The 25282-nt window shown below is 35.7% G+C and overlaps 1 protein-coding gene across 1 annotated transcript in view; it reads right to left on the minus strand.

Annotated features, from left to right (window-relative positions):
* Window positions 1-2293: 2293 nt before the first annotated feature.
* Window positions 2294-25282, minus strand: part of klf12a (Kruppel like factor 12a) — a 28951-nt gene continuing 5962 nt past the window's right edge. The window contains exons 2-6 of the mRNA XM_058788948.1: window positions 19685-19766; window positions 14376-14925; window positions 10643-10781; window positions 4484-4641; window positions 2294-4368 (exon numbers count right to left, since the gene is read on the minus strand). Coding sequence (XP_058644931.1) covers window positions 4175-4368; window positions 4484-4641; window positions 10643-10781; window positions 14376-14925; window positions 19685-19750 — 1107 coding nt within the window. The 5' untranslated portion in view covers window positions 19751-19766 and the 3' untranslated portion in view covers window positions 2294-4174. The remainder of the gene's footprint in view (window positions 4369-4483; window positions 4642-10642; window positions 10782-14375; window positions 14926-19684; window positions 19767-25282) is intronic.

Genomic DNA, 25282 nt, shown 5'->3' on the forward strand with positions numbered 1-25282 from the left:
TAAAGGTTCAGTTTTCATTCATGAAGAAATATGCTAAAAAAAAACGTGTCTCGGCGAAAAATAGACTTTTTAAGATGAAAATTAAATTACCGTTATAACCAAGAGATGGCAGTATAGGATCACTCATTGGCTGCAGCTGCCATTTCAACTTAGTTTTTCACGTCTTTTGATTTATTATAAAATAAATATTATAACAAATTTAGTACTTTGTCACACTGAAGTATAAAGTATAAGTGCAGGAAGTCACAAAGTCACAGCCTAATGCTGAATTATTTAAATATAGTCAAATACAAATTAAATAAGTTGGTATAACAAATAAATAATGCATTCAATATTTTGAAATGTTTAGATTTAATTTAAATAACTAGGCTACATCGTTTAAGTTTCATCCAACCAAGAAGTAACTGTACATAAGGTCAATTGGGCGATTTTGTTGTGAAAACCTGGCAACCCCGGTTAGGAATGTGGAGGTTCAAACGCGAGCGGTTCTGTGTGCGACGAAATCCGTGTCTGCGGTGCTTAAGATGGAAACGTGTGGAAAATAGGAAAAAAATAATCGAAGCGCAGACGAGGGACAACTTTAAAACTGTCTGGAGTGTCCCTATTAACAATTCTTGGTTCCCAGAACGTTCTGGGAACGTTATTTTATGGTTGCAAAAAACAACCTAAAAATAACCATGAGGGAACGTTCTGTATAGGTTATTTTTAGGTTATTTTTAAAATAACCACCCTGCAACGTTCTGGGAACGTTTTTTTTTTTTTTTTTTTTAAATAACCAAACGGGAACCAAAAACTAACGTTAGGGGAACCTTATGTGTTTGCTGGGGTGTTAGTTTAAAACTGGAACTGGAAACAGCTTGAATGGCGCTTGAGACGAGTATATCTGTGTTTGCGGCACTCATGACTGGAATAAGTGTCGAAAATACAAGAAAACTAATCGAAGCAAAGAGGAGAGAGATTTTTTGAAACTGACTGGAATGTGTTCTTTTAAAACTGGAGGGTTTTGTCCGAGTATGTTCTCACAACATTGAGCTGCGATTAAAACGATTAAAAAAAGCGATTAAAAAATTGAAATGTGAGCTAGTCAAAATGGTGCTTGAGGACGTGGATCAAAACGGTAAAATCCTGTCAGTGCGCTATAATACACAGATTAATCTTGACTTTCATTGTTTATTACTGTGTGTTTATTGACGTGATGGTTTGGCCATAATAGTTTGACTTCGTCAGTGGGTGAAAAACATGAACAAATTGAACAAAATCTTACGCTTGTTCTTAAACAATTAAGCATTTGGTTTAGCTGTATAAGCTGTATAAGAATGGTGTTGCTTTGCTTTTTCCTGAACTGGTTTAATACATTTTTATCTTTTATTATATGTTGCCTGTGTTGTTACTGTTGTCATATTGTATTTGATATATAAGGTATAAACAATTGTATAAACAATCGTTTTAGAGCAATTTATTGTAGCCATTTACCCTGTAACTACATGGAATAATAAGTTAAGTTCACTTAACTTTTTTTTTTTTAATTATTATTTACTTAATCATTTTAAGGCAACGGGTTTCCTCAGTTTTTTTAAGTTAAGTCAACTTATCACTTTTTACAGTGTAGCTGAAACTCATTAACACATTTCACTAGATGTCCAGTTTTGTTGTTCAGTAATCTCCATCATGTTTCCTTTAATAATAGAATGGTTAAAAATACCTTGGCCTATAATAAAATTCCAGTATGAAATTTTAAAAAAGATCGTCTTTCTAAATCACTCCCAAACATAAGATTATTGTTTAGGCCATACATACCACGTAATATTAGAATAGGTACCCCTTAGTTTCAAAATACTTACAGTATAAATGATTTGCAATTTTACAAGTTGTTACCCCTTTATTCCCCAAAATAAAAATATTCCTTTATTCCTTTATTACAAAAAAGTTACGCTGTAACTTCAGTTTACTTAAGCAGTTCTTTGCAGGTTGCATATCTGTTTGTTACCCCCTTATTACCCAAACGTAACACATTGTTCCCTTATACCTACACGTACGTTCTTTATTGGTACTCTATTACAGAAACGTACACTGTAAATTCAGTATAGCCTACTTATGTAGTTCTTTGCGGGTTGTAATCTAAAGCGTTACCCAAACAAACAAACAAATAAATCCATGCTCTATTTGATCTGTTATAAATTGTCTCTTATATTCTGTTCTGTCTAGTAGATTAAGCCTATCACTTAATCTCTAATACATAATACATATGGGCCTTTATTTGGTCTTTAAAGTCACACAGACAAAAGTCTTTTCTGTACATACAAATCTGTGCTTTTATTCATGCCTTTTTTTCTAACATATATACTGTATTTATGTATAAATTCACAGTTAAATCCATATAAAACTGAAATGTTTACCATAACATCATTTACAGATACATCATTGTAGAAGAGAAAAAAAATAAAAAGGAATGCCCATTTGACGATCATTTACACTCATGATTTTTAGTCACTGGGGTCCCTGTAAAATACTATTAATTTTGGCATCACATATTTATGGACAGAAGGGTGCAAATCTCAGAATACAGAACAAATATATGACATACAATACAAACAAACACAAATTATATACCACTTGGTAAAGACTATAAAATATACAGACATCTGCTACACTAGTTTTGTGCACAAATGATGCAAGGAAAATTTTAAACGGTGTGAGAGAATGTTTCTCTCATACAACTGAGTCCTGAGAGGACAGAACACATCAATGGTACAGCCGTCTCCTCACATTCAGTTATATAAAAAAACAACAATTTCAGATTCCATAATAAAGTGATAACTGGAGCCCATGCAGAATTTGAAGCTAGAATGTGAACTTTCAGTAAATTAATTGTGATAATGTTATTATTCATTGTTATTTTTATTTTTTTTAGTTTTGTGTGTGTGTGTGTGTGTGTGTGTGTTTGTACTTAGTTCTACACAATGACAGCCATGCCATTATTACCTTGCAAATTGTAAATTAGGCTTACGTTTATTTTTCCAAACGGACTTTTATTTGCTAAATGCATAACCAAAGCACGCACTGAACAGATTTAGGCTCCTCTGCAATGCTTTTTAGACAAAAATATGTAGCCTATTGCAAAATGAATTGTAAATATTTTGAAACTGTTGTGATATGCAATTCCATAAGACTTCCATGAGTAAACCTGAAGGAAACCTGAAGGTTTGGAGAATCAAATACATTTAAAGGTGCTATATACGATTTTCAACCGCAAGAACAATCGCATATCAGAACAAAACAAACTTTGGCCACACCCCCTCAGTTCGGCCACGCCCACAGGCAAAACATCAAGAAAACGGGATATGAAGAGTTCAGTTGCAAAAGCCTGTAAGTTCCATCTGAAATTTTCTTCTAAAATGAGCATTTTTCTCGGGCTCTCGTGTGTAGTTTAGTAATGTCACTTTAATGGCAATGAATAGGTTCTTTTCATTGAAATTAAAGTGAAATAACTGAACATAAATATAGGAGCCTGAGAAAAATGCTCATGGTTTTTGCATCTGAACACTTCATATATAATGAGAGATAACTGAGATACCTTTGGCTTTTGTAAACTAATAATGTCAAGTAAAGAGGTAAGTAGGCTTTTATGCTAATATAGAAACACTGCATGTGGGAAAGCCCCGTACTATGTCATTATAAATGCAATGAGGGCCAACAGTTTCAAAGGAAGGGCTCACATACAATAAAAATCACGCCCCAGAAAAACGAACAGAAAAGTCTGAATTACATAGGGGGGTTCTGACTTAACTCTCTGCTAAGTATGTAGTTACTAGACTGTATCTTTACATAGCAAATATTTGCTTGCTGGTTCCATAGTATTTATGTGTAAAAATCGTATCCAGCACCTTTAACTGCTCATGGCTTTTAATAGTTATTACAAGACTCCGTGGCTCCCACCTTTATGAATAAACCTCACATAAAAGTGCAGAAGATAAACCATATGAGGGAAATGTAGATAAATGTAGATGAATCTCATAATACATGGACCTCATCTCCAACATGGTCTCTCATTCCTGTCAAATTCCCATGTCTTTCACCTCTTTGTTCTGCGTGGAGTAATTCCAGACCTTCTGCATGCAACACTGGCAGATAGAGTCCTGCTCTGTCTGCTTATAATGTCCATCAAATGTCATTTTCACACTATGCATGTTTGTGGGGCGTGTCTGCGACGGTGGAGGGCGAGGTGGTCCGAGCGGGAGAAGCTGCGGTCACAGTCGCTGCATTTGAACGGTTTGACGCCGGTGTGTTTGCGGTAATGTCGTGTCAGCTCGTCAGAGCGAGCGAACTTCCATGTGCAGTTATCCCACGTACACTTGTATGGCTTCTCACCTAAGAGAGAGAGAGAGAGAGAGAAACACATATAGAATAAATAAATAAATAAAGTACTTGACAGGAACAAAATGTTTTTCAAAGCTTGACCTGATGTAAATGTAGGCTGACTCACCTGTGTGTGTGCGTCTGTGGGCTTTAAGATGTGAGCTCTTGGTGTAAACCTTATTGCAGCCCTCAAACTCACACCTGTGAATGCGTCTCCTCTTTGAGTCAGGTGACTCTGAAGGCCTGGGCCTCCGCAGGCTCTCAATGCTGAACGGCAACAGGGAACTGCAATGACAGCATATGATTTCTAATGTTATCAGAAGCAATTAAAGATATCATTTGAAGGCAGTTTTGTTTAGTATGACAGTGGTAGTCACACATACACATGTTTGTTTTTGTGAAAAGTGGGGACATCCCATAGGCGTAATAGTTTTTATACTGTACAAACTCCTACACCAACCCTTCACCTAATCCTACCCCTTACAGGAAACTTTGTGCTATTTCAGATTTTCAATACACTCCATTCTGTGTGATTTGTGAAGTGTTTTGAAAAGTGGGGACATGGGGTAATGTCCTGAAAAGTCACCTTCTCCGTGTAATACCTATGTCATACCCATGTAATTATACAAATTTGTGTCCTCATATGTCACAAAAACACACACACACACACACACACACACACACACACACACACACACACACAAAACTACTCTGTATATAAAATGTTAGGTCTAATGTAGTTTTTAATTCAGAATGAGAGTTATAATTTATACAATGATTTGATCAATTATTAGTAATAATATTCACTATTATAAATTAATCTTTATACACACACACACACACACACACACACACACACGCGCGCGCGAGAACTGGAAATGTGTGGAATAAATTCACATGTAAAACAAACCAGAAAAAATAAATGCTTCTTTACTTTAAATGGCCACTTGAGGGAGCTACGCTAATAGAATAATCAATGGACGCCATTAGACAATCTTCTACAGGTGAAGTGATGTTAAATTATTTCTCCTTTTCCACCCTATTCTGCAGTCATCTATAATTATACCATTAGTAGTTTGATTCCCTTAAATTCTCCCATAACCAGAGTGGATCTCTGTAGCAATATTTTCACAGACGGACAAGCAAATATTAAAAGAGGTTGCGTGCTCCTTGCGTGCAGTAGATCTGTTAATCTAAGATACTTTAGGCCTAGTTGGTGTTTACTAATAGAGTTGAAAAATATTCATGGTTAAGAATAATAGTTTGAATATGCTGACCATCCCGACATAGTAATGTTTGCAAACAGGGCGGGGGCGTGTTTAGAAAACTGTACAAAAAGCTATAATTTCTTGCACTTCCGTTTGGTGGCGCTAATGGTTAAGAAATGTATAAGTTTGCAGAATTCTATAACATTTTACATTATTAATTACATTATTTGTAATGTAATTAATAATGTAATTAATAATTAATTAATTAATTACATTATTTGTCATTTAAAGATAAAAAAAGAGTTTATTCATATGTTTATTTAGGGAAATTAATCGCCTACATTTACTGTGCATATGCCCAGTCAGCAAATTTCCTTTGGCGCGGATATTTATAAATATCAACCATATTTACACCACACCTAGTACACAGTAAATCTTAAACACAAAAATGGATTCACACTCACACTCATTTTAAAAAAATGTTTGTAGTATTTTAATAACAGAATTACAATACATAATATAACATAACATAACAGAAGTGTGCTATTTTGTAAATGTCAGATGAGTGAATAAATAGCCTACGCAAAAATTGATACTTTTAGTAAGTCTCGCCAGTCTTTCTCACTCACAGTCTGTCAGGAAAAAGAAGAGAAAAAAGAACATTAGTATATCATAATTAGTATCATACATTAGATATTATTTGAAGACAAGCACATAAATGACTGTAAATCGGCACTGCACACTTTTTTTTCTACCACCCAAGACATGAGTGCTACTGTGAGGCCCTTTTTAAATTGTAATTTTCTAAATTAAAAAAAAAATAAATTGCTACTTTAATAACAGGCTATTTTTAAACATAGTAATAATATACATAATATTAATGAAAACATCAGGGGTGTAATGGTACCTTAGTTTTGAAGTCACAGTTTCAAACCTTTTTTGTACAGCAGGGGGAGAAAACATACAATTGTTTTTTGTTTGTTTGTTTGTTTTTTTAATAAACGGTGGTTTACTGAACAATTTGTGCCTTTAAATAAACTCAATTATAATTAGCCTACAATTTTCTTAAGGATAAAAAATCTATCTCAGCTAATGCTATACAATGTAGGCACATTACTAAAATATTAAAGACTACAATTAACAACAAAGCCCAATCTATTAAATTCAAATATTTTAGATACAATGACTACAAAAAAAAAAAAGATATGCAAACATATAATTTGCACGTTTGCACAATTTTCTAGCAATAAGATGTGGACACTGAATGACTTGCCTGAGGTAAAGGTATTGCTGTTTTATTTGCCTTTTTTCCGCGGCTGCAAAACTGATTAAGATTAAGTGACACGAGCGTGTATATTTCGCATTATAACCGGTTGTAACTAGTAGAAAAGAGAATTAAAGTGAAGGGATGATCGCGTTCACGCGCTTCCGCTTGCAGCGGTCAGTTACGCCACATCAAAGAGCGTCAAAACGGCATTTATGGATTGAATTTCCTGATAAAATAGACATAATTTTAAAGATGAGACTTTGTTTCTTATCGAAAAGAACAAAACACAAACCTTGCGATTACAGGATGTAATGTATAGCCTAGTAATAATAATGAGGATTTATTCACGGATATGAACTGAAACGGATTAAGTTCCGCACGTGCAGTGGTTAAAATGACACTGTATTTGTTCGGTACAATTTTATGTACGAATAAGTGTACCATTACACCCCTAGAAAACATTTAAAACACCAAAACTGCACTTACCTGAATAATATGTGTCTGGGTAAAGGCTGTTGTTGTAAATATGGAGCTTTTTCAACATCTTCTTCTTTTTTAACGGCGGTTGAAAGAGGATGCAGGGTGGGAAATAACCGATACATTTTCAAAATTTCAGTAATCCACCAACAGCAATAAGGGAAGACACAAAGCAACTAGCATTGAATGGGCTGAGATGTGGACTGCCACTAACCTGCCACACATGACTATAGCAGTTTAATGTGTTTTTTGTTAAGCATAAGTTAACACATTCGATGGTGTGCCATAGCCAAGCCATATATGGCTCTCGTTTGTGAGCTGTCATCTGGACCATATACCTCAAAACATATTGTCATCCAAAAGAAAATTCCCTCCAATTCTAAAGCTATGGCAAAACATATATGGGGAAAGTTTGGCCCATATGTGCTCAGCCATGCCATACCTAGGCCAAATGTGACAGCTATCAGCCACATTTGGCCCAAACGTTCTTGCTATCTGGGTGTTTGGTATGAGGGAAATCTGCCTTTTCTTGAATTCGATTTTATTTTATTGTCATGATAAATTAGATGTTATGCCAACTTTTCACTGGAAATGTTTTCTGAGTGTCAGAAGAGGCCTTTCCACAGAGCCACTTCCTGTTTCTTTTGGGTTGCAGGAGTGTGAGTGTATGTGTGTGTGTGGAGGGAGGTCAACAAGGGGCACCTGTAGCTTTTGGCACACCCCATCATTTTTGGGGCCCAAAGAGGAAAAGAAAGAAAGAAAACATCCTAGATCTTTTCTCCTCCTTTAAACAATATCTACATTCTTTAAAATGCTGTCACTATTTTCCATATTCCATTATGACTATGTGCTCAAATGCAGTTTGGAATTTGTAGTCCGAGGTCAGAGGAACTCCATCTAAGTTTTACAGTAAGAATCAACATTAGACTGTTGTCAACAAGAGAGAACCAGGGAGGGAAACAGCAGCTGCCATCAGACTAAACTCAGCACAGTCATTTATGTTCCGTCTTTTGTTTGTATGTTTCCCACTGGAGAACACCAGAGGGGCTTTCCAGTGGTGGGGACGTGCGGGGCAGCATCACTGTCTGGAGACCAGTTTATCAGTTTAATATAATAATAAAGGTAAGAATGACGTCCATTCATTATTCAGCTGATCACGGGTCAGGGGATACATAAACCTGCATCGAGTCCAGCACCTGTGTCCACAACAGATTCAACCTGAAGCACACACTCCCTCTGAGACTGAAATCAGTTCCTGAGGCTCAACCGGTTAAACAAGGTCATCCTCGCAAAATGTTTACCCTGAATATGCTTTAAATCGGATAGGCATCTGCCAAACACGTAAAAATATAAACATGCTCAGAAATAAAGGTACAAAAGCTGTCACTGGGACAGTACCTTTTTCGAAAAGTACTATTATGTACCATCTAGGTACTAATATGTACATTTTAAGTAATGTTATGTAACTTTACAGTATTAATATGCATGCTTTAAGAGTACCACTCCAGTGAAAGCTTTTCTACCTTTATTTCTGAGAATATATAAAGCTAATTATAATAATACAAATAATCATACAATAATTAAGGAAAAATATAACTGAATTATTTATGAATAGTTTTTCCAGTCAAAATGTCTGAAAATGTCCCCAGGGTGGTTTTGTCAGATTTAAAAATTTTATCCCTAAACTATAACTGCATAGAAACAGTACTGTATATATAAACATGACTCACTGGATCAAATCCTTATAGATTTAAGAACCAACAGGTCAAATAAGCAATAAGACACATCGCTTTCACACTAATATTCACTCCTGCAACTTTCTATGAATCATACTGGCACATTTGTCCTTTCCACACACATTTATGCAGCATTGCCAGCCAATTGCCTTTGTCCCTACTTGCTTTCTTATCGCAAACACTTCAGGTATATGTGCCATATCTAATTCTTTATTTAAAAAAAGATAAATCTCACTAACACTCCCACTTTATTTTTTTTTTTTTAACTTAAAATGTCTAAAATATCTGTTTACTTTTAAATATCTATGTGATGGAGACTTCTTGAAGTTGTCTTCCATCACTGTTTTTAGTGTGTTCTTTACTATTTAGTACATTTTTTTTTTATATTTACATTTCCTATTTAAGTAGACATGGCCTTAAAGGAAGCACAATCTTGTGGAAAATTTATGGAAATGTTTGTGCAAATGTATGTTTTGGTTTTATCCATGCTTTTTATTGTATGTACCCATGCTGGATTCAACTCTTATCTTATTATATCTTAAATATCTTATCTTATACTCATTTATAAATCATATGGTGAGGCAAGAGTATATTTTATAAAACTGTATGTTCCAATTAGTAAGAGCGGAAAAGGGTAACACTTTATTTTAAGGTGTCCTTGTTACACATCTTACGTGTACTTACTATAATAATGACAATAAATTATGCATAATTACATGCAAGTAACCCTAAACCAAACCTTCATCCTAACCCTGACCATATAGTAAGTACATTTAGTTAATTAATATTACTTAGTACCTAAATGTATAATTACACTGTAACAAGGACACCTTAAAACAAAGTGTAACTCGGAAAAGCTGTGTACGTAAGATGACTGTCACTAGTAGAAAGGGGAAGTGGTACTGTTTTTAGTACCTGGCCATTTTAGTTTTTATACTGTTTTTATTAATAATCTTTGTTTTTATGCTCTTAAATATATTTATTTGCACGTTTTGCACATCTGCTGTAAAAAGCACCTTTTTGGATGGTGCTTTTAACACCCTTCCCATTTTTACATCTTAATGTGATTCTCCTTGTAACAGCTTGGATCACAATCTAAAAAAAATATTTCAAAATTTGGTCCCACTTTATATTAGGTGGCCTTAACTACAGTGTACTTACATTTAAATTAATAATTTGAGACAATGCACTTATTGTGTACATACATGTTTTTACATTGTACTTATATTTTTAAAAATACCTGTATGTGGTTACATCTGTAATTAATTTCTGTAATTACATTTATAATTACTCTGTTGACCCATCCCTCACACCTTAACCCACCCTTAAACCGACCCACACCACCAAACCTGCCCCTAACCATACCCGTATCCCACCGCAATAGCAGTAAAAGTGTTTTGCAATACAATAAGTACATTGTACTTATTTTTTGATGCAAGTAAGGCCACCTAATATAAAGTGTGACCCTAATTTTTTTTGTCATCCTGGATATCATATCACTGTGCACGCAGTGAGCTCTGAGAATTACCATCACATATCACAATGATAGATAGGATTGGATTATAAATATTGCAGATTAATGATGAAGGTGTCTTTACTCTTGCACGGCGCGGGCGATAGTCAGGGCAGTGGATCCTGTTTCATTCACACTCTCCAAGGTCACGCTGGGCAGGTCATCATCCTCGCTGTCACTCAAAGATTGCCGAGGCGACAGTCCATCAACAATTCGGTGTGTGACTGGATAAAAACAGAAGGTTGGTGCAGTTGAATTTACAATACGTACAAAGACCAAAATAATAATCTACAATCTGCAAAATAAATAAATAAATAAATAAATAAACAGTGTTAATTTTCTGTACTTGATTCAGAGCTTGTGCATGGTTTACCATGATGGGACCCATTTTATATTAAGTGTTTTAACTACTATGTACTTACATTTAAATTGATCAATAGATACTTTTGTGTACATGTTTTTAACATTGTACTGATATAAAAAAAATAAATAAATAAAAATTCCTGCATGTCGTTACATATGTAACTAATTCTGTAGTTATGTTTATAAATACACATGATTCAGTTATGTGGACACTGCCTCTTCAGTTTGATTCTATGGCCATAACACTGACACATTAAATGAAACTATTAAGATTCTAATCTAATGAGATTTTAATTAATGTTCCAATAAAGGCTTTGGTGCACAACAGAGTTTCCTTAAAGAAAAAGTTGAGCCATTAATTTACTCACCCTCACGTCCTTCCAAACCCATATACAAAGACTTTTGGTAACACTTTATTTTAGGGTCTCTTAATTAGTTGCTTATTAGCATGCATATTACTAGAATATTAGCCATTTATTAGTAGTAATTAAGCACATATTAATGCCTTATTCTACATGACCTTATTCTACATCCCTGATCCTACTCAATACCTAAACTGAACAACTACCTTACTATTAATATGCAGCAAATTAGGAATTTATTGAGGGAAAAGTTGTAGTTAATAGTGAATAAGTGTTTCCTATTCTAAAGTGATACCAGACTTTCTTTTCTATACAACAATTCATAGAGACCAATGAAAGCACCACTAAAGCATATGAAGTTATCCGTGATCATGCAATACCTTTGTGTGATAAACAGATCAAAATATAAGCATAATTTTAATTGATTAAGTGTTGTTATTGTAAACTACAACCATTACAAATTGTTTTCATTAATAGAAATAAAATATAAATATTAGATGAGAACTTGAACACAAATTAGAAATGTTGGCCTGGCAACTACTGAAATAAAATAAGTACAAGTACTAAAATTACAAAAACTAATCCTGAAAGCTAAATAGAAATATTAACAAACACGAATGAATAAAAGAGTAATTGCGACTTTTAAATCTCACAATTCTGACTTTATTTCTCAAAATTGTGAGTTTATATAATGCAATACTGACTTTATAACCCGCAACTGCAAGTTTATATCACGCAATTCTGAGAAAAAAGTCAGAACTGTGAGTTTATATATTGCATTTCTTAATTTTTAACTTGCAATTGTGAGTTTATATCACAATTCTGAGGAAAAAAGTTAGAAGTACGAGAAATTTTACCGTTTTTTTTTTCCCTTATTTTTTACTCATTGGAGGAAACTGGCTTCCATACTAGAGTGAAATTACTTAAACTAAAATTAAAATAAAAAACTAATAAATACTATAATAGTATATAATAATACTAAAATAACACTGATTTACAGTGTTTTATTAAACACTGATAATCTAAACCTCCCCTATCTAACCTTTGCAGCTTTGACGTTTTGATATTAGAATCTCAAGAACTAATGACATTTTATGTTCTTGACATCCACACTGAAATTTCTGAGTGAACTCATCTATTCCTAGCTCAAACGAATAACAGAATATAGTTCACTTTATTTTTGCAATAAGCGATCTAGGCATGTTTGTATTGGTTTGTTTTGTTTTGTTTGGTTTGGTTTGGTTGTAACAGCAATTTCAAAGGTCTCCGTTGTATTCGTGTCATTCCATGTCCTGTCTTGTTGCCATGGATACTTCAAGAGAGACTGCAGAGCATAAGGGCACGGACCCTCAAGACAAGGGGCTGGTCTCTGTGTGTGAATCTTGAATGTTTTTTAATGAACTGAAATTGGATCATCAAAGTGTGAACTGCACAGGCCTAATTATGTGTCAACCTGCTTGTTTGCACACACTGTGTGCTTCTGATGTAGATAAATGCCCTTCTCTGATTGGTCAGTCTATAGCAGAAAGAGCTCTGAGACACAACACACACACTAATACAGGACAAAAGAGAGAGTTGCATGACATTGGACATCTCCAGCCTCTATCTACGCCTCCCCCCAGAGGAAAAACAGGATGAAAAAAAGACTAAAAGAATAAATGGAAAGCCTTCTTAGCCATAGAGCCCATTAAAAACAGCTTTGTTGCCCAAAGGCAAATTTTCCTAGATAGAAAAAAGGGTTTGAGTGTCTTAAACATGCTTCTTATCACAGTTGGTATTGTGTTTCCGCCATACACTTTGTCACTAATAAACCCAGGTGCCCTCGTTTAGCTTAGTGGAGTTTTTGCCATAGCATCTACTTCTTGCACTGATGTAACATCAGGAATATAAAGAGACGAGCACAAAGGAGCTGCTTTCATAAGAGCTGAGCCTGTCTAACACACAGCCAGGCTCTGGGTTCTGTCACTGACCCTGCCAAGAACACGGAAACGCCAAGAGAGGCTTTGAAACACAGTGCTTCGCACCTACGGACAAAGAGGGAGGAAAGTGGAATAAGGAAGAGTGTGAAAGACGTGCAGGAAGATGGTTTTTGCCACAATAGTAGCCTGGATGCTGGCAATTGACCTCACAATAGTGAATATTTAACAATGCAAAGTGCCTTTTTAAGACATGAAGTCACAAGTCAGCTTGTTTGCTGATGAACCTGATGATTTTGGAATAAATTACTTCAAATGCAATGCAAAACACAGAAATCACAAGCTTTTGTATCAAGTCATGTTGAAACACTAAAAATATCAGCAGAAGATACTGAAATTACAAGGGGAGATCAAAGAAGTCGGACAGTCAACGTTATTGACATAAAAATAAAGGAAAACCATGTAATGGACACATTCTGCAGATACCATTAAAAAAAAAAAAACTTTGGCTCCATGTATGCAGTTGTATTTAATGCTAAAAAAATCAAATCAAATAAATATAATGAAAAAAACTAATCACAGGACATTTACATGAACGTAGGTGTCCGGAGATACTATTGTAGTTTTTATTTTTATATTTTCCATTTTTATTGGAATTTTAGTTAAAGTTTTAGTAACTTTTAGTAAATAGAGTTTTGTATTCATTTTTATTTCAGTTTTAGTTTTAGTTATTTTACTACATATTTTTTTTGTAACACCAATTTTCACAATTAAAATATAGTTGCTTATTAGCATGCCTGTTATTAACATATTGGCTGTTTATTAGTACTTACAAATAATAGCAAGAATTGGACCTTAAAATAAAGTGTGACCTTTTTTCTTATTTCGAATTAACATTTATTTTATTTCAAATAACAAAAATGTTTTATTTTTCAATTAAAAAAAATAAAATCTAAATTGCAAGCATTGGATCTGAGTTATTCCCAGATCCAATACCTTGTATCGAATTACATGTACCATAACAACACCCTTTTACCATAATGTTGGGAATTTGAAAAAAGGAGGTTTGTATGTATGACAACAACAAGGCTTATCAGTGCAGCTATTTCATTGGCTGTTTGGGTTGTCAGCCATGTATCTGTCGTGAGGTCACTAAGACAACCAGCTTCTGTCTCACCTTTCCTGTGCATCCTGTTTTCCTCCAGTAGCGGCATCATGAGCCTGCTGTTTCCCAGTGATCCCACTCCAGGGTAGACCAGCGGCATGGGCTGCACCACCACCGGCACCCGGCGTGGGTGGAGGTGGACCGGGCTGGAGCAAGGAGGCATCAGCTGGGGTAAGTGCAAAAACGACTGCCCCTTGAGACTCCTGGATGGGGGAGAGGCCACCACTGGAGACATCTTCAAACGAGGAACGGGGGTTATGACTGAAGTGGAGGAGGACGAAGGCATAGAGAATGATGACGGTGATGAAGATGACACAGACTTGCTGGAAGGAGGGGAGCGTGGACAAAATCGTATTGATGATGAGGATGATGAGGGAGACGAGGATAAAGATGAGGATGCTGAACGTGACGGGGAGGTTCTGGCTTTGTTGGTGGAGAGGTCCACGGGCTCTGTTTGCGTCTGGAAGGGGTCAGACAAGAATCGTCTATCATCTGATGGTGTCCGAAATCTGCGGTTAAATACCAGAACGCCCATCTCTGTGTAGTCATGGATGACAGGAGACTGAGAGGAAAGAGAAAAAATTCAATCAGTTAACTATTAATTACTATTACACTGAAACAGGAACATTCTAGGATTTCCTAGGATTTCAGTCTTAAGATTGTATTGAATATTTATGGCCTTAATAGTAAAGTTCAACCCAAAAATGAACCATTCTGTCATCATTTACTCACCCCCATGTTGTTAAAACCTGTATGGATTTCTTTCTCCAGTTGAACACAAAATAAGATATTTTTAAGTTGCTGGTAGCCATTGACCTCCATAGTATTTATTTTCCATACTATGCAAGTCGATGGCTACCAGCAATTGCCGAAATTCTTTAAAATATCTTCTTTTGTGTTCAACAGAAGAAAGAAACTCATACAGGTTCAGAATAGAACTTTCGGTAACCCTTTATTTTAGGGTCTCTTAACTAGTTGCTTAATAGCACGCATACCACTAGAATATTAGCCATTTATTAGTAGTAATTAAGCATATATTAATGCCTTATTCTACATGACCTTATTCTACATCCCTAATCCTACCCAACACCTAAACTTAACAACTACCTTATTAACTATTAATAAGCAGCAAATTAGGAATTTATTGAGGGAAAAGTCGTCGTTTATAGTGAATAAATGTTCCCTATTCTAAAGTGTTACCGAACTTTCATTTTTAGGTGTTTTCTTCCATCTAGTAAATTTATATTTTAGACATTTTATCCACCTTATTTTGAAACAATGAAGTATGCTACTTTCTGTCAGTGTGTGAGACTTCAGATTCATTAGCTGCAATAGATAAATAACTAGAAGAACAACAAAGTGCAGTAAATGGTAAAGCGAATTGAGCTGGAAACCAAAAAAATAAAAAATAAATGATTTGATATGATATATCAGTTTGCAATATCAAGCAGCATAACAGGCTGTTTTTGTACAGCTAGAATAAGGAAGCCTTGCACATTCAAGTTACAAAAAGCCATACCGGCTCTTACATTAAAAACAGATTTTTATTTTATTTATTTATTTTTTTTATTTGACTAAATTCTCTGAAATTTTAATATATTCTTTTAGACATTTTTATGACATGGCAAGGTTAGTTCAATTGTAAAGAAATCATATATATCATTAAACCAAATGTACATCATTAATTTTATTTTGTGATCTCACTGGAATAAAGAGCGTTCAGATGAAAAAGAAGCAAAGTGTGTGTCTGAACATTGCCACCCTACAGTACTGTTCAAAAGTTTGGGGGGATTTTTAGATTTTCTCTTTTGAAGGAAATTAATACGTTTTTCTTTTATTCACTCAAAAGTGACAGTAAAGACATATAATGTTTTAAAACATTTCTATTTTAAATACGTAAATGCTGTGTTTTGTACAAGAGAAATGTATCACAAAAAAATGTTTCCACAAAAATATTAAGCAGCACAACCGTTTTCAACATTGATAATTATAAGAAATGTTTCTTGAAGAATGGAGTAATGGCTGCTGAAAAACCGGGAATTGTAAAAACTGTAGTAACATTTCACAATATTACTGTTTTTAATGTATTTTTAATCAATAAATGTAGTAAATGTCACTTATGACCAGGTCCATCACTGAATAGAAGAAAGGATTATACTATATATAATCATTGGTAAAGTGAGATTCTGAGTGAAATAATCTGATTGCTTACTGCAGGAGGCTGAAATGAATATCGGAGGGCTGAAGGACTGCGACAGTATTGAGTAGTATTGAGAGTGCTTGTTTATTTTATGGGAGGAAAACACACCACAAAAGGTGCAGAGAAAAAGTGAAGAAAAGGCAGTCTTTTAGACATTTACTGACTCAGCTGTTATCCTAAATTAACATCAGTAAATCGACAAAACATTCCAGTCAAAGATGTCAGAAGCACTCACTCAGACTCAATGAAAGCATGGACAAAAAGTGGTCTGCTGGCAGCATTATTTCTAGCCCAAAAATTTCCCTTCTGTTTTTTACTGTGGTTGACTTGGAGGCTGTTCAGCCGAAATGGAACATGTTTTGAAACTTCATCTCTACCCCATTTCTCTCTCTCCCGACTCATGCTTCACCTTTCCCACCTTCCTATCCCTCCCCTCCTGCACGGCCCACATCCAACCCCTCGTACGGGGGGCTACCAGTCATTATGGCTAATTTTCAGAATCTGAAGAGCTTCTGGTGAGGACGGCTTTAATAGGGGGGAGCAATGCATTTCCAAGAAAAGGGTTTTGGCGTTGAGCCCACTCAAACAAGAAGCACGTTTCAACGACTGCATGCCTGTTGATTTAACACACTTCAAAGCTGAGCAGCGTGGCCCACGCACATCCTGCACTCGACCCGATCAACGACATGACAATGACAACCGTTAAAACGAGTAAAACAGGGTGCAAAATAATATGTGTGTGGGTTTTGCTGAGCATGAAAATGGAGAGTGAGCTTTAGGACTCGGGGACTGGGGGAAGCACGTGTATATGTTTATTTGGTCAAGCATGGAATTCTGGCATATATCCTGAAGACTCCAAGAACGGGACACCTTAAACTAAACCTCCAGTCAAGCAGTGCAAAGTACACTAAAGATATCACAGTAAAGCATACACAGTAAAGCACAGATTTCCTAAGAAATATGTCCTGATATTACTGCATAAACACCAAATTATTAGCATTGCAAAAATTATACATACATACACATACAGTGGTGGCCAAAATTATTAGAACACTAGTATTTTCACCAGCTAAAAATGGTTTTAAGTCAGTTATTTCTGTCTTTTGCTGTAGTGTGTCAGTACACTGTAAAAAATGACCATGATTTTAACGGTAAAAAACTGTGAAAATGCTACAATAAAAACCTGTTAAATGGTTAACGGTAAGTTCCTGTAAAATTTACAGGGAAAAACCGTAAATTGACGTTCCCAGAATTCCCTGCGTCGCATTTCAAATTTTGTTTGAATTTGATGTTTTTTCTTTAAAATAACTATGCTGCTTCTCAGTTTTTTCTTATCAGTTATGTTTATTAGGGTTGTATGTTACATCTAATGTTGTTAAATTAATGTTTATTGCATATTTCAGTTTAATGAGTCTCACCATGATGGTGTTTAGTGTTTGTGTGAATGACACTGTGCACCTTCTATATATGTTATTATTTAAAAGCTGCTTATGATGGGCTTTGGTTCATCATGTGACTTTCTCATCACCACCTGCATTTGGTGGTTATCAGTGTGTTTCAAAGGTACAAAACAGATTTCAGTACTTTAATAGGTTGGTATATCAGTTAATGAAATTACGGTATTTAACTGTAAATTTAAGTTAAAACCTTAAACTTAAAATGTTGTTACCGTATCTTTTACGGTAGAATTCCGGCAACCACAGCTGCCGGTTTTTTTACCGTAGATTTTACGGAATTTTTTTTTACAGTGTAGGAAATATCAGTTTACATTCCAAACATTCATTTTGCCATTAATTGTAATAATCCAGTGAGATTTTTGTCTGACAACAGCCAGTGCTCCACACAGAGATCTGATCTGATCATCATCCAGTCTGTCTGGAATGACATGAAGAAACAGAACAAACTGAGACGGACTAAATCCAGAAGAACTGTGGCAACATCTCCAAGATGCTTCAAGAAACCTACCTGCAAAGCTACATGAAAAACTGTGCGCAAGTGCACCTAGGGCAAAAGTTGATTTAAAAGCAAAGGGTGGTCACACCAAATGTTGATTTAATTTAGTTATAAATAGAAGTTAACTGATAAAGAAAATCTATTTATGACATTATTTTTGACAGCATCCTCATTTTACAGCATTTTTACACAAACTGATAACTGATAAACACACACACACACACACACACACACACACACACACACACACAGAGAGATACAGTACAATAATAATAATAATATACAATACTCTCTCTCTCTACTCAAATTTAGCAAATTGTAATACAAAAAAAAAATGTATCCGTCGTAATATTGTTATACTGCCTTTAGTTTGTGTTAATTTTTTGAATAACGTTAAAATAATGTAAAAATTACTCTTTTTGTAATGAGAATAATGGCTGAAATTAATGGTGATAATAAAAGTAATTGCCCTGAAAATATCTGTAGATATTTACCGTCTAGAGAAAATAGCCTTTACAAAAAAAAACATCTTTACCGTCTACAGAAAATATCTGTAGATATTTTGCCCTGTAAATATTTGTAGTCCTCAAAGGCCGACTGTTCATGTGTAATTTTTACTTATTTGCTTATTTATTTATTTGCTTGTTTGATGGCTAGTTTGTTGGACTATAAAATTTTCCTTACAGGTTTGTGATATTTAGACACCAGGACTTGTATAACAGTTATTTTCACTCATCAATTTTAACTGGTCAAGGGGTGATAAATACAACAGCACCGGTTTGCATCATTCTGCTTGCCTGCGTTCACAGGGTTCCAGACTGACTGACTATGACATTGGTTAATTATCACTGTATCACTTTAGTATAGGGACCAATTCTCATTATTAGCAGGTTGCTTATTAGCATGCCTATTATTAGCATATTTACTGTTTGTTATAAAGTACATATTCTGCATGACCATATTCCACATCCCTAATCCTACTCAGTATCTAAACTTAACAACTACCTTTCTAACTATTAATAAGCAGTAATTAGGAGTTTAATGAACCACAAGTTGTAGTTAATAGTTAGTCAATCGTGAGAATTGGACCTTAAAAATAAAGTGTGACCATTATCATCTTGAGTTTTAATAGCCTCTACACCTGTGTGGCATCGCTTTGACCGCTTACCCGTCTCTGTGACTCTGCAGGATCGATTTTGACTGGCAGGGCTGGCATCCCATCCAGCATCAACATCCTGATAGCACTGTTCCTGTGAGGGATAGCAGAAAAACAATGTTAGGCTTCAATAACTTCAAGTTTTAAATCACACTGTGTTGTTGTGAGGAATGGAGAAATCAAATATATTTTGGTATAACTGTGATGACAAGACAAAGTAAAAACCGCTCAGCCTTGGATTTGTCTCACAGATCATATAGGAGCTGTGCTTAGCGACAGTTGAATAGATAGACTGTGTGAGGATAACAATAAACATATGTGAGAGAGCACGCCAGACGGTTTAATAAGCATTAATATATCATTCTGAGAAGTGTTTACTATTAGTACTACTTGAGGTATTTTACTATGTTTTTTTCGATCAGATCAGAACAGATGCCTTGACTTATGAAAAATCGAACTATCAGTTGTTATTTTTCATTTTCTGTTTACTTCTCCAATTGTGAACACAGCAGCTTCAAAAGAACTCACTCAAACATTGCCACGTAATCTTGTTTTAGATTTTTAAAGCAACAATCCTGAATTATGACATCTGGCAAAACATTAGTTACTTCATAAAGAATGTTATGATACATAACTTTGGTATTGACATTGCCCATGTTTTAATATTCAGTTAAGATATCATTAAACATGGATAGTTTCAGGAAAGGAAAGAACCATTATACAGCAGGATTTACTGCAGTAGTTAGACATTTTGTGTGTTCATGATTTGGCATATGTGTCTGATTGTTAAAAAATTAGAACTGAAACCTTGCTATAGTAAATGAGATGTGAAATGTAATGCACTGAAAATCAACAAATAGCTTCCAATTTCCAGACAGCAGGAAATGAAAGGTGTGAAATTTCACTAGCACAAATTACTAGAATTCAGATGGACAAGCTGTTATATTCTCTACTACAGAATCACGCTCTGCTAGCAATTACTGATCCCCTGCTTCAGTAATGGCATTATAAATCTAGTCATTTACTGGAAGGTAAAGGGTTAATGGGACGACGCTCATTTTTGTCTGGATATATATATATATGGTAACACTTTAGCATTTTTAAGAGATCACATGTGCTTTTTTTATTCTTTTTATTTTTCCTTTTTCCCTATTGTGAACACTCTTATTTGTCATTGACCTTAATCACATTTGAGGAAATTCTTAAAATAATTCTGATCTCACTGGTTATTGTTCCAACTTTATGAATTTCACTACAACTAACACTACAGGAATGAAGCACATGCAGCTATGTGCTCACAAACTTGCATAAAGAGCATTCGGAAGTATTGCATAAGTTTGAATGTTTCCATGGTTTTTGGAGGTCATGGGGTTAGTACTGTCTAACTCTGCAGTAGCCTACTGATAAACAGAGGAGGTGGATTATATCTGGAAATCACCTTATTTCTTCCTGTTACTGCAGCGCTTGCAGATTCATTAGAAAGACTGGAAACTGCTGACTGTTTTGGCTTCTGTTGACCTGGTTAGTTTACCTCTCGCTCTTTGTGTGTGTGTGTGTGTAATCCCTGGCAGACAGGATGTGAGAGGAAACGGGTGGGGTCTGAAGGGCTGTGCCCACTTAAAATCCCTGCTTCCAAAAGCTGTCTATGTCCATGTGTTGCTGGGTTTTTCAAAACAGAAAACGCCCAAACCCACTTTAATGGCACCAGTCTGAGGACACTTCACTTCCCCATAAATGTTCTTACCAAAGAAGCTCTACTTTAAAGCACTGCTCCACACCACACCCAGGTGATGATGGACAGCACCCCACTTTACATGTCTGTATGTACAGTAACACCTCATACAACATCTTTAAAACATCTGTGAGTTCCCGGATAAAGCCATTAGAAATGTTTTGTTGCATGGGGTTGGTTGGCCAATGTGGTATTTTATTATTTCCTGTTGTGATGTCTTGGTCTGAATGATGAGTTAAATTTGTAATTAATGTCTTTACATATAACTGGTAAAGAAGATTTTCTTGGTCATTCTTTTAGTTATTTACATTGGTGATTTAGGATCTTAGGAAAGGTAAGCACACCATTAAGAATGAAGATGTAGATGTCCAGACTTAGTGAGCTGCCTACCTAGAGAGCTTTTATATCATCTAGTTTAGCAGGCAGGTTTTAGAGGAGTTTTGAACACTTTGTTTTCTCTAGTCAAGCTGGTTATAACTGGTCAGATTTTCCATACCAGCTGACCAACTAGCTAAAACCAGCTTGGCCAGGTTGAGAGAAAAGCTTAACGAGTTTAACCCAGCTGTGTCTAGCTTAAACCAGCCAAAACCAACCAACCAGAGCATAAATCATTAATAAGTACTGAAAAATAGCTTTTTCTAATGGCATATGTGTGTGGTGGTATTAAAGTATTTGGTCATTAGCTTAGCAACATGCTAACATCAGAATCTAATGGAATAGGCCTATTATCCATTATTTCAATATTATCCAATATGTGTGTTTGCCATTAGGTCATTAACTTAGTAACATCAAAGACTATAGAACTACAAAGACGGTTCACTCCTATACTTATGAATGGGAGAAACCGCAACGCGCAATATGGCGAAATAGTCCTGCCTTCTAAATGAAAGAGCCAATCGTTGATTGGTAAAGTCATTGCGTCACTGCAGCGGCTGTTAGAAGCTCCGGTTCCCATAGAAACCGGAGGCTGGACCAGCCGATGTTTTGAAATATTATCCAATATTCTGATTATTTGTGTGTGTGTGTGTGTGTGTGTGTGTGTGCTATTGAGTAATTAGCTTAGTAACATGATTATGCTATTAAAAGTATTGGGTCATTAGTTTAGTTACATGCTAATGTCAAAATCTATTGTAATCTATATTTATTCAACTAAGATTAGATATAATCTTTATTCAAATTAAATGAGGTGCAAAGATGCATAACAAAGCAAAGTATCTTTCACTCAGTTTTCACTCATTTAGAGAAAGCAGTGACTCAACATATTTTCTGGGAAGTTGGCGAGTTTCATCAGAATGTGACCTCAGGTCAAAGCTGCTTCCTGCCCACTGCCATGCTACTGATAACCAGGCTCAAGCCTCACCCACAATGTCTCCTGTACAAACATCTCCCTCATCTCCACTCTTCCCTTTTCTCCTTCCTCCCCTGGTTAGATAACAGACACATCTGTGTCTTAACTCACAAAGCTCTGGGATACAGCTCCAACATCAGACCTCTCCTTTTTAAATTGATCTCAGTAACTATGTGCTGAAAAATTGAGCAGAACCAAAGACACTGCTCTGGATCCATCCCCAGGATGCAGACTTCTTCTAGATTCTCCTGCTTTGCGTAATTGTCTTTTGCCAAAAAGCCCTGAGTGACTTCAGACTTTCCATTTCAACAGAGCTCATTTTCCTTGGCAGGACAACTTCTGTCGGATAGAGCCAGGACATTGTCAAACCTCCAAGAGAGAAAAAGTGAGGGAGAGAAGAAGACTGTGTGTGTGTGTGTGTGTGTGAGGAATTGCTGGGGAGAGGTGTGCTGTTACACTATTTGAATCGACGGTGAATACACAGCAACGTTTAAAGAATTGACTGGCCAGACATTTGCAGTAAAACAATGCCAGGAACAGTTGTGGCCACTAATGTAAACATTCCAGTCTTCTGAACGGACTCTCCTTGTTCAGCAGATCTCTGAACAATTACATCTGAACATGTCATTCCACTAAATAGGCTCATAAATAATGTTTTCTCATTCTTGGTTACTGTTAGAGTGGTCTCTTTTTGTTCCTATTAGTGTCTCACCATTGAGGAAATCTACTAAATCATAAGTGGTTCTCAAACTGTAGTAACTGAAGACCCCAGAGGAGAGAGAGAGACAGACTCAAGAATCAATTTGTTCAACAATACTGATTCTTTCAGGAATGAAAAAGGTAATAGTCTTTATTAATCAGTTACTGAATTATTCACTCAACCAATTCCTTCAAAATCATGTACATTATCCTGTTCATTACACAGCCACATAGTTAAATATTTCAACACAAAATAGTGATTTGAGTATAAATAAAAGCTTTTGTGAAGAAAAAAAGCTAGCAAATGAAGTTGAAATATTGAGTTGAGTTCAACTGTTATACAATCATACCTGTAAATTATCTTAAAGCATCCCACTAAGGACAACAAATAAATAAATAAAAATTCATACTGAAGACCTCTGAGGTCATGTTTACTACAGTTATTAATTGAGACGCAAAATGCCAGCAGTTGTGTTAATATGAAACGAACGAGAGAGTGTTTTCACAATGTGATCCAAGAGATATGAAAGTGGCAGAATAAAGTATTCCAGAGCAATGTTTAATAAAAAAGCAATATCAAATTTGATTTCCTTGATCTATATAATTATGGGCTATATAGCTCAAACGTTTATGCGTATGTTGCCGACAGTCCATAAATGTGAAAAGCTAATAATGTTAACAAATTCTAAGAAAAAAAGTGTGGTTTAATCAAAAACCCTAAAGTCAGGGACTCAAACCGACTGACCTCTTGGCGGCCCATTTCACACACCTAGTGGTGATCTATCATCAATAGTTGTAAAGAGATTTTGGCATTATGGCTATAATAATAAACATTCCAGACAAGATGTTGACGTATGAAATCCTTGAATGCTCTTCATGGATGAAACGGCCTTCTCTCTCAGCCTCACAATCAATGCTTTGTGTGAAGATTCATCTTCTCCTCATAGTCTTTAAAGTAAATAAACACTACATAACGTCTCCTGCAGATTCTTCAAATTTAGTTCAGAAATCAGGCTTCTGCATTTTCCACTTGCCTTCAGAGAGCACTAGAAGTGAACACGCTTACTTACACATCTGTTATTGATTTGAGGGGAGCCTGGAACCCCTCTGTATAAATCTGTCAGTGTGAGGAGCGCATAGGTTAGTATTTACTGACCTCATGTGGGACCTACTTGCCTCTTGCCATACAGGTGACAGAGGGTCAAGTCTTTGTGTCTGTGAGTGGAAAGTCTGTCAGATGTCTATGACCATCTATCACGTACACGGAAAACAATTTTAATCAACAAGTGTCTTTTTTGTCTTGCAGAAGATAAAGATAAAGAAGTTGATGAAAGAACCCAGAGTGAAAGTGTCAGAAACTGTTTTTGCAAACAACTCAACTAAACCTTGAAATGCACTCTACGTTTTTTTCTCTGCCGTCTTCCTGTCTGTAATTTCTTCTTCATCTGCTTCTTTCTGACACCGCACAGCATGCTGTAAGACATGTACTAGTGCAGATTGGAGATCAGTTTTACAATGGTGAAGATCAAGACCTTACTAAACGATCCTGCTCCCAGATCAGGCCAAAAAGATGACCGATGGCCTCTTGGTCACAGCTTGGACTGGTTTTCTGTGCTCTCTTCCATGAAGACAACAGGCCAGAAACATCTGAAGCTCTCTCTGTAGTGTTCCGCTGGACAGGGTGAGACAGATGTGTGTAATTTGACTTGAACTGTTGAACCGCATGCCGTCAAACTGTTTATTATCAGAGGTCTGGCACACACCAGGTTGCGCAATATTTGAAGGCCGTGTTATTAGGCAATATTGCGCAATGCATGGCGTCGACAGTGAA

The sequence above is a fragment of the Onychostoma macrolepis genome, chromosome 01 (assembly GCF_012432095.1).
Source record: "Onychostoma macrolepis isolate SWU-2019 chromosome 01, ASM1243209v1, whole genome shotgun sequence".
In the NCBI taxonomy this organism is placed as follows: Eukaryota; Metazoa; Chordata; class Actinopteri; order Cypriniformes; family Cyprinidae; genus Onychostoma; species Onychostoma macrolepis.